The sequence below is a fragment of the Rattus norvegicus genome, chromosome X (assembly GCF_036323735.1).
Source record: "Rattus norvegicus strain BN/NHsdMcwi chromosome X, GRCr8, whole genome shotgun sequence".
Taxonomy (NCBI): Eukaryota; Metazoa; Chordata; class Mammalia; order Rodentia; family Muridae; genus Rattus; species Rattus norvegicus.
In genome coordinates, this window is record NC_086039.1 from 8,583,538 (window position 1) to 8,594,797 (window position 11,260).

The 11,260-nt window shown below is 39.2% G+C and overlaps 1 protein-coding gene across 1 annotated transcript in view; it reads left to right on the forward strand.

Annotated features, from left to right (window-relative positions):
- Nucleotides 1-10,528, forward strand: part of Maob (monoamine oxidase B) — a 103,661-nt gene extending 93,133 nt beyond the window's left edge. The window contains 5 exon segments of the mRNA NM_013198.1: nucleotides 395-452; nucleotides 2,585-2,682; nucleotides 7,368-7,479; nucleotides 8,509-8,571; nucleotides 9,613-10,528. Coding sequence (NP_037330.1) covers nucleotides 395-452; nucleotides 2,585-2,682; nucleotides 7,368-7,479; nucleotides 8,509-8,571; nucleotides 9,613-9,765 — 484 coding nt within the window. The 3' untranslated portion in view covers nucleotides 9,766-10,528.
- The last annotated feature ends 732 nt before the right edge of the window (nucleotides 10,529-11,260 follow it).

Genomic DNA, 11,260 nt, shown 5'->3' on the forward strand with positions numbered 1-11,260 from the left:
TGCCCAGTGATTCATTTTACTTTCTTTCTTAAAGATTTAGCAACAGTCTCGCTACATTCTTGTTTGTGAGCTCATGGTTTTAAGGTATTAGAGATAGAACAAATTCTTGATTTTCAGAAATTAGAATGAAGCTGGTTATGGTCACTCTTGGTTGTAATCATGTCTCATGAGAGGCCAAGGCAGGAAGATTGAGAATGCCAGGCAAGCCTAGGCTACATAGAAGTACAGCATCTCAAGCAAAAGAAAACTAATTTGTTAACCTGAAAGATCAAAGTGGAAGCAATGGTACCCAGAGACTTTTTCTTAAGGGAATAGGTGCCTCCCCCATTTTCTTCCCCTTACTTCTTTAAGCTTCACTTCTATCTTTAAAACATCTTCTTTCCCTGTTGTACAGACTGAGGAAGCTCTGTGAGCTATACGCGAAAGTTCTGAACTCTCAAGAAGCTCTGCAGGTAAGGCTGTTTCCCAGCCTTCGCCCAGCGGAGAGGCCTGCTTTGTCCCGAAAGGTTGCTCAGGGATAGGTTTGTGCCAGGAGGACCCTATATCTCATCTTTCCCCAATATACTCCCCAAAGGGTCTGTACATGTACGGTTGGTGCATAAATGGTTCTAGAAAGTGTTTCACTCTGCTGCAGGTAGTACTTCTTTTGTCTCTAAATTCAGAACTGTCCCTGGATAAAGCTCACAGGTGCCAGTTGGTAATTAACATTCTCAAGGACTATATGAAGGGGTTGAATAGAAAACATCACTTAAGGAGGAAAATGGTTGTTTTTAAATTTCCCCCGAAAGGATAAGTTTTCATTTGCCAAAGTCTCTTCTAAGGATATTGATAATTCATTTCTGATGATGAAACGGTATGGCTTCTGTCCTCATGTGCTTTTTGTACAAAGAAAGTCACTTGCTTCGCTGGCACCTTTGTGTTTGCTATGCAAGTGGCATAAATTCCTTGGAGGAATGTCAGTCCTCAGATGTCAGAACACAGTATGGTGATAATGATAAATAAAAGTCCCAGCGCCATTCCCTACTGAGGCAGGGCCTCACATTTTGTAAATAGAATGCCGGTGCAAAGTCAGCTATATGATTATAATTTTTAACAAAACATTTTTAAAGTCTAGTTTTGAATTTTTTGCTATATCAATGCTTTTTTTTCTTTTCAAAGTGATGGTTAGTGATAAACTTTCTGTTTAGGATATTCATTGTTGGTTCCTCTCACCCCTGGATAGAACTGAACATAGAGTGCTGATATGCTAGTCATGCGTTCTATCATGGAGCTGTGAGTCTGGCCTCTTTCTATAAGGAGTTCAAATTTTGTAAAACTCTCAGCTAAAATACAGCCTGTTGATCGCCAAAACATATTTCCAGACCAATGGTCATTTTACAAGTTCCACCATCTCTCCATACTGAGAGCGTCTTATGAAAACCATTCCACCTTCAGCAAACCTCAACCTTATCAAAACATGAAACTTACTGTCATTTATCTTTCATAGATACATACTTTTTTCATGGACTGAATCTTCTCATAAACTATAACATTTTAAAACCTTCCTCAAAACCAATAGACATTAAAAGTTTCTGATAGATAAAAAGAAAGTGAAAATGGAAACATAATTACTGTTTATGTCCAGAAATAGTGGTACATGTTCATAATCTCAGTAGTTGCAAGGTAGAAACATCAGAGGAGGATAAAGACTCTCAGGTCATTATGCTACTTGACAAGACTTTGTTTCAACCCCCAGAGCTCCCAGGGACTGTGCCACCATCCCAAGAATTCACAGGGATTGAACTATGGCTCCATCCACATATATAGCAGAGGATGGCCTTTTGTGGCATCAATGTGGGGAGAGGCCCTTCCTGTCAAAGCTCAATGCCCCAGTGTAGGGGAATGTCAGGGCAGGGATGTGGGAGGGAGTGGGTGGGTGGGTGAGAGAGCACCCTCATAGAAGCAGGAGGGGAATGGAATAGCAGGATTGTGGAGTGGAAACTGGGAAAGGGGATAACATTTAAATGTAAATTTTAAAAATCCAATAAAAGAAAAAAAGAAGCAACAAAAATAATAAAAGGAAAAGAAAAAGATTTTGTCTCAAAAAACTATTAAGACATGCATGTGCCAAATGAAAAAACTTTCTAAGGTCTGAACTTATCCAAGTTTATTAGTGAAAGCATTTACCTACCCAAGACCTGTCTTCAAAAGCAAAAGACTAATGTGGCCCTATTTCAGAAGTACAGTCAGCACTGTGTATGTAGAGATTCTGCAAAATATTTGGGAAAAAAAATCACACATGCACTGAAGAGTCAGTGTGACAAATATTTGCATGGCATTTATATTGCATTATGTAACATAAATCATAGAGGTAATTTAAAGCATACAAGAGAATATCCACTGGCTATAGGCAAACACTATACCACTTTCTACAAGGGCTTTAGTAACTATAGGAATCAGGGAAGCCTGGCAGGACTGCCATGCAAATTGTGATAGGCAGCTGCAATTGGTTCTCTGTAATGAAATGTACTTGCATGTGTTCCATATACAATAGACAAAATGCCTTCTGTCTCTTTCTCAATTCTTTCTCCCTCTGCCTTAACAGCCAGTCCATTATGAAGAGAAGAACTGGTGTGAGGAGCAGTACTCCGGGGGCTGCTACACAGCCTACTTCCCTCCTGGCATCTTGACCCAGTATGGAAGGTACTACCTAATCTCTGCATTAACTCATCCACGGCTGGCACACTCAAACAAGGCGTGTTTGATAAATAAGTGTGCTGAGCTGTGGCTGAAAGCCCCTGCAATTGAAACCAACCTCCAAATAGGTTGCCATGTTTCTCCCTGTTTTTTTTTCCTTTCCTGACAATAACAGAAAGTATCTCCAGAATTTCCTTTGAAGCTCATGAGTCTTACAAAGGAAGTCATGGTGCTGCACCATTGTGTTGTTTCCACTCTTCATTCCTCTAGAGAAGCAAACTCAGTCAACATAACTGAAGAAAGTTGACATATAAGGAGCACTTTAGATAGTCAGAGATTTGTTCAGACTGCCAATAGACTGTCCTAATACTGAGTCTAGAACTCAGGAAACTTCCTCAAGAGCACCTCTGAGTCAGTGTGGGCATGGCTCTCTAAACTCAAAATCAATTCTAAACTAGGCAAGAGAGAGATCGGGTCCCTTCTTTAATCCTACCAATCATGTCATTCATTGTGGTTGGATTTTACTCTGCTTAACACATGGATGAGAAACACAAGAAAACGTGATCATAGCCTGAGTTATTCTTTAGCAACACTTTTCTGTTTCTAACACATGTTATGACTCACCCCTTCAGACTTTATGGGATTTTTAGCACTCAAAGATAGCATTATGCATCCAAGTATGAGTTCAATGTGCTGAGTTCAATGTGTCTGATGGCAATAACAAGGCATGACTTAATGACCATTAACAGGGCTGTGCTAGCAACACTAAACTAAAATGGAAAAGATAACAAAAGGGTATTGAGAGTGCAGCACAGATTGTTACTGGGATGAAGGTTTTCCATGAAAACCAGTGGAAGAAGGGTTCAAACCTGCCTATCAAAAGATGATTAAAGACTCTGTGTGCCATGTCCTTATCTACCTACAGATATGCGATATGCTTCTGAGTCAATAATAGGTTACTTGTCAGATAGTGACCTAATGAGCTGCGTGTGGATGAAGTCACTAGTAATTGTTTCACTGAGTGAATTTTGGATAAGTGCCAACCATTTGATGACCACTTCTAAAACATGTCAATATCAAGGTTATAGCTCCTTGCTGAGGAGTTGATAATGTTGGAGGCAATGGTGGGGAGCAGAGGAAGGATAAAACATAAGAAATTAAGTACTAAGGTGTGAGGGCTAGTGCTTTAGTTAAGGGGCATTACAATATTTTGAGGATGCATGGAAAGGATGCTTCCCCTTACTTAGTGAAATGTGCATTGGCTTCATATCAGGCACTGGGAAACAGAGAAGCTTCACTGGGAATGCATTCTAGGTAGGATGTTATGGAAACAGCCATGGCTTAGAATCCTGCAAGTTCTTATAAGGTCTTGGGCAAAGCTAAGTGTGACAGGGATGGCAAGGATGAACGAATGAAAAGAAGGTAGAGAGAGGTGGCTCAGCAGTTATGAGCACTTTTTCAGAGGACCTGAGTTTAGTTGCCAGCACCTGCATCAGGCATCTCACAACGCCTGTAACTCCAGCTCCACGGAATCTCCTGACTTCTGTGGGCACCTGTACTCACATACACTTAATTAAAAAATTTTAATTGAAAAAAAATGTCAAGGATTGAACAAAAAAGATCTGTAAGACCCTTCGTGCCATATGACATATTAAACTTTGTCTTTTAACTGGTATATCAGTTTAGGTTTGAGTTTTGTTTTAAATTCCAAATTCAGGGTCAATTGATATCTGACCAGTGAGTACTGAGCTCCTTGTTCAGTTCCATAGAACAACAGGAAAATGATTGGGGCAAGGAACACAAAGAACTCTTATCAGTGTGTGGACTAAATGTGAGATGCAAGAATAATCCCACCACAAAAGGTGATATGATAATGACTTTCACCTTTGTCCTTCGTCATGGATGGGTGTCAGGTTTCATGTCATAATGTAGGAAACTAAGGTACAGAATGACTTAATGACAGAACCTCCAGGCCAAGCATCCTATATCACAGGATTTCCCTGACTCCACACGGCCAGGACATGTGGGAACTGCAATGAGTTTTGTCATGAAGGCCCTTGATGTATACAAGTGTAGACTACTTCTAGAGAGAAGACTGAGGACAAAGCAAACAGACCAACTTTAGTAAAGAACAGAATACATGTTTCTTAAGAAATGTCTGCTGTGATTAGCATAGATTAAATTGACCACAATTAGGCAGTAAACCACAGAATTCATGAGGCAGTATGTTGTGGTCTCCTGTGTAAGTCTCTCCCCTCCATCCTTACTGCATACACTAACTGCTCACTTACCTTCTCATCTCCACTGAACAGAAACTCCCTCACTTTAATCCTTGCTTGTTACATTTTATATACAATTGTTAGCATGGTAGTTCCCTATGTCTTAGTCTTCCAATCTTTATCTAGGTTTTGGCCACTGTACCCTCCCCAACCAGCAACTGGCAGTTCCTTCTGTTGTAAAAAGTGAGCATATGCTGAAATGCTTCGCCGTTTAACAAGCATGAAGAGGGTAAATTCACCTTCTGTCTCTGGAAACACTTTTTGAATGCTCTCTGACTCCCAATAATTACAGCTGATTCCATGTATTATTCATTGTAAATTCCATGTAAATTCACAAATACTCTATATTACCTTGCCTTTTCTATGGCTATGATAAATTCAGGTAAAAGAAAACATAATGATTCAAATAAAACCGTTAAGTTTTCCTATAATAAGCCCAGCAATATACAAAATTATAAGGGTTTCCTTTTTTCCAGAGGGACCAAATACTTGACAAAAATGATTTGTTTTCCCCCTTCAGGATTTAGAGATTATCAATCTGTAATAGTGTGGATAGTGTATTAGAACAGATGATCACATCATTAAAGGCAGGATGCAGAGCAGAACAGTAGTAAGAAGGGGCCAGGGTGATATATAACCCCCAAAGACATACTCTTGGTGACATATTTTCTCTAACAGACCCACTTCCCATCTTGTAATAGTCTGTTCTCATTGTCAATCCATCAATAGAGACCTCATGATTCCCTGGAAATGTATATAGACATGCTGGGATTGTTCTGAATGCTGGATATTCCTTATCTAATCATGGCAGCCTGAGATGGGATGAAAATGGCTCTGGGTAGTACTTCTTTTATAGTGTCTTTATAAACATGATGGTGAACTGCCTTTATATACTAAGTGCCTGAGAACCTTGTTTCATTTGCTTAGCATGGGAGCATTCTGGAAAATGGTGATGGTAATATATCAGGTAACACAGAAGATAAAAATAGAGATGTTGACATCTGCTGGACACATTTCAAATGCTGGCTCTGCTGTTTTCTTGCACCATGACTCTTGCTGAGTCACTGCTCATTTCTCTGAGCCTGTTATATATGAGATGTTAGCTAGTAGCACTGTCGTGGAGTTCTTGAAAAGATTAGAAAGAAAATAAAATGTAATGCAGAGATGACATGTAGCAAGATGAGCAAGACTAAGTTAGAGTTCTTAGATCACTTGGCTTCAAATACTACCTCTGTTACTTGTTGTGTGTAGACTAGAGAAAACCACTTCATCTTTGTGGTTGGTTAGGTCCTAGGAGGCAGACGCTGAAGCAATCAGTAGACAGAATAGATATCAGACTGATTATTAGCATCATGGGAGGGAGAAGAAGGAAGGAAGAATGGCAAAGCCAGGCAACAACCCAGTTCTAATAAAAGTGCCAACCGACCCCATGACACACTTTGAAAGTAGAATGGTCTTTCCAAGTGGTCTCATGTTGGAGCTTGGAGCTTGCATCATTAAAAACTTATTTATACTAGTCAGTAACTAAATGTAGTTGGTGTTAGAAGCAGGCATGAGGTAGTTTTCTCCAGTGGAACTAGTCACCATCAGAGAATGCCAGCATCAGAGTATCATCTTCTGGAAGGACTCCTACCAACAAACAAGTCCTTCATTCCTGCATGTCAGTGTCTACCACAATCAACCTCTACATTCACCTCTAGGAAGTGTAGATAATAGAATTGGGGTTAGAGTAAGGAGTAATGAACTTTAAAGAGCTGGTACCCAACAAATTTTAACTTAGAGATTGATGCAATAGTTCTGAACCCCGGTGAATTTTAGTCAATGAAGTCCTAAGACTCATTTATTTCTTTAGTGCCAATGTGAGTAATCTTCAAATCATTAGACCATCCATTTAAAAGACAGATAAGGGTTAGGGATGTGGTCCAGTAGTGGAGCACAGGCATAGCATACATAAAGCCTTGGGTTCCATCCTATATCATACAAAGCAAAAAGAAATAATTACAGAAACATACAAGGAGGGCAAAGCATCACAAGAAGAAACTGTCGGGTTCAATGGTAAGATAACTAAGAAGGAAACCAGAAGCATGTATCACCTTCCTCATATAAAGGGATCCAGATATGACTGGGATTATTCATTCCCTTTTTATAGAGATGAGTCAAATATGTATTTTGCCCCTATTAATTCCAGCTCATTTTGTGTTAGCTCTTGGAAGAGGGGTGTGTGCTTTTCTTCCATTATTCCCATAACAGAGATAACACAAAAGCTGGAGAAACCTGAGGAGCATTATCCTACATTGTCAGTGTCCTCCTAGATGTTTTGAACCTGAAGAAGCCAACTGGCCTTGGTTTTCATGTGAGAACTCATCTTTGGTTTTGTGCAATGCCATTTACTGTTCTGCTTTTTGTTCTCAGGGTTCTACGCCAGCCAGTGGGCAAGATTTTCTTTGCAGGCACCGAGACAGCTTCACATTGGAGTGGCTACATGGAGGGGGCTGTAGAGGCTGGAGAGAGAGCTGCCAGAGAGGTAGGGCCCAGGATCACAGGCATCAGTGGAGGAGGACACACAAAGCTTGATAAACAGCTCAAAGATGAGATCTTGGCAGCAACTCCCCACCACTATACATACCATATTCCTAATATAATGACCCAGAAAACACCATTATAATAGCAGTTTTAGGTAAAGGGAACACCTTAAACAAAACAATGAAAATATCTAAATTTTACCTGAAGTGTGTGTGTGCGGGGGGGTGGGGGTGGTCAGAACTCAGGTGTACTTAAAAGATGATGAGGCTGGAAAGATGGTTCAGCAGTTAAAAGCATTTCTCACTCCTTGATAGGACCTGAGTCCTGTAGGAGGCTCACAACTGCCTGTCACTTTACTTTCAGGGAACACAATACCATCTTCTGAACTCAGAGGATATCTACACATATCATACACACACACACACACACACACACACACACACACACACACACACACTTACAAATACAACTGATCTTTAAAAAAAAAAACCAGGATCTGGAAAGTGGCTCAACAGACTTGCTGCTCTTGCAGAGCCTTGGTTCCTAGCACTCAGTTTTGGGTGTCTGGTGCCCTCTTTTGGTTTCCAAAGCTTCATTCAAGTATCTAGTGCACTTACATACAAACTCAGGCAAGCACACATACACATACTTTTTAAAATTTTTTATTAAAAAATAAAAAAAATGATGACATAGGTTTGATATTATAGTCAAAAATAGTTCTATTACATTCAAAATTCACTTTTATTGTCTTTTTGTTATTGTTGGCAAGTCTTCTAATATCATTCCTATTAAGTTATGCTCAGATGTACTAAGGTTTATGATGAAATTAATAGTTGAGATCTTTTGTCCCATAAATAAAGGATATTGGGGGGAGACTTTTTAAAAGTCAAAGTTGAATACTCTGCCCTTTACTTGACACTGTTGATGGATATCCCAAGGAACATTTACTAAGTTCTATTTTTTTTAAAGAATTAAAGAAAAGTAGTATCTGTTTTGCTATTTGTAATAGCAAAGTAATCTTTCATTTCAGATTCTTCATGCCATTGGGAAGATTCCAGAGGATGAAATTTGGCAGCCAGAACCAGAATCTGTGGTAAGCTATATTTCACAGATTTACATGTCCTTACTCTAAGAATGATTGCTCCCAAGAACACACTTGTATATATCCACATACATTTTCCTAATGATTCAGTGCATAGGTGTCTATGTAAATCACATGACTTAGGACTCACAGATTCAGGTGAACTTTGATACATTTTTATTGCTACATCTCTTGCAGATTAATAGGAAAATAGGATGTTTGATGGTAAGGAAATATTTCCCAGAGAGCTCTAGATATATTTTTAAAAAATCAGTGGGAGATGAGGCATAGCTCAATGGCAGAATGCTTGCTTAGCATGTGGAATATACTGAGTTTGATATCTAACACCACAAGAAGCAAGGAAAAGAAAGAGAGGAGAATAAAAACACCCCCAAAATAAAAACTCAATCAATGTCTATTGAATGATCTTCCATAATGATTCTCAACAAGAGGCAGGAGAAGAGGTTTTATTTTCTTCAATCCAGGGTAAAGGGATGGAACAAAATGGAGCACATTTAAACTCATTTCCACCACATTTTTTGCAGTAAAACTAGACAATTTTTCTGACTCATCAGAAGTATGTATAAAAGATAGAATAATAGAGACTGGGAATCTAAAAGGTCAGTTACTCCTCCATCCTTTAAAACGTGAAGCCATAGAGGGTAGCCCTGACACTCCAAAATGACTGCCCTAGTGCATTTGCTAGAAATAGGATGGTGGGCTGTGGGGGGATGGTTAATCCCTTTGAACAAATCTCTATGACGGACATGGGTCATTATGGTCCGAGAATGGCAGTGCCTTTAGATGGTAAGACAGATAGTAACCCCCCAAATATAATTCTGACAGGATATGCTGGGAAAAAATATGGAATGTCAAACCATCTCAGCCTAGATGTTGCAGAAAGACTAGCAATTTGACTTAACGGGCCACATGACGGAGAGGGTGTAATACCACAGAGGTTGGGATAAGTGGGTTACTCCATAAAAATCTGGAAGAAATGGTTTGGAATAACATACATAACCCTCTTCTAACACAAATGTTCTTTGAACTCAGGATGTCCCAGCAAGACCCATTACCAACACCTTCCTGGAGAGACACTTGCCTTCTGTACCAGGTCTACTAAAGCTGCTTGGATTGACCACCATCTTGTCAGCAACAGCTCTTGGTTTCCTGGCCCACAAAAAGGGTCTGTTTGTACGTTTCTAAAGATGGGCTTTAGGACCATATCCACAGGTTTCTCATTCAGTGTGTCACAAAAGCTTTTGGAAGGAGTTGGGATAAAAATCTGACAAAGGTGCAGAGATTATGGAGTGAGAAAGCACAGTAACTTGGTCTCCATTTTGGCTATCTTTTAGCATCGCTGTGGTCCACTCATTTTCAACTTTCCTGCACTCTGAATATTGAGAACAGATACACAGGCTCTCTCACAACCTACCTGCCCTATGCACATAGTTGTTTTTCAAAACCCTATGCCTTTGTGCTTGTCTTTCTTCTGGTGTGTTAGGTCCTCACCTATATCAAGTTCTTCATCATTGTACCTAGAATCCTGTCTTGTTAGAACCAGAAGGCATTAGACACTGTAGCTTATTGTCTACTTTAGAGTTAAATAAACCAAATGCAACAGAAGTGAAATCTAACCACACAAGGCCTACACAAAGCTACTGGTATTTGGGTGACTGGAACACAAGCTGATGCTTTTCTCACCTCCCAAGGTTCATTCCCCTGTGATCCTCCTCCACCTTATGTCATAGTCATTCACGGATCATTGTTCTTGTGGATTTACTCTGTATTAACTGGTATTGTGTTACTCAGTAGATTCTTCTAGGCTTGCTATTTTGTGTAGTGTTGCCAGCTGATTCTAATTTTTCTTGAGAATGGGAGTCTTGTCTTTGTCATTTCTTTTTTGCATCTTCCAGTATGCTTCCACTCATAGATTTAAGACATGCTTAAATAATTAAAAATAAAGCTGTTTGACCATATGTTTGTTGTCTTTTCTTTATGGACGATTACTTTCAAGGCTTTGACTAACAAAACCAAGAGTCAGTATATGACTGTGATGTGAAAGCAATTAATGAGAACTTTCTCAAAGCCTAGATATTATGTGCATTTTGATGCTGTGATCCACCATAAGATCACATGTATGAGCACTTGATAAGTGACTTAAAATTATTAGGTAAGGATGCTGTAAGACATCCTTGCTTTTTTCTCCAGCCAAAATCTGTCAAAATAATAGACACTAACATGTAAGACCTATAACCTATTAAAGCAATTATAATACTTAAATTGACCATTGATATTTCTTATCAGTGTGGTGCTCTTTACTAGGTAAACCCATTAATTGCAAACTATAAGGTCACAGTCCATTAAGGCCTATCTGAACTACTTTTAAAATGAGGTCATTATTTTAAATAGTTCATCCTTCTTGACTCACAGGATTAATAAATATTCTGATCTTACAATGGCATTCATGTGCATGGATTTATGGGAACTTTAGAAACTAAATGAGGAAAGTAAAGTACCTGTTAAGAATTCCTATCTCTTTTAGTTTTTTTAAAATCTGTTTTCAACTATACTGCTGGGGATAAAGTAGTAGTAACTCAGTGGTGAAACACTCAAGCCCCAGACTGCAGCTCTGGGTTTAGTCCTAAACACAAACTAAACAAAACTAATAGATCAATGACAGCAATTCAGATCTCAGTGA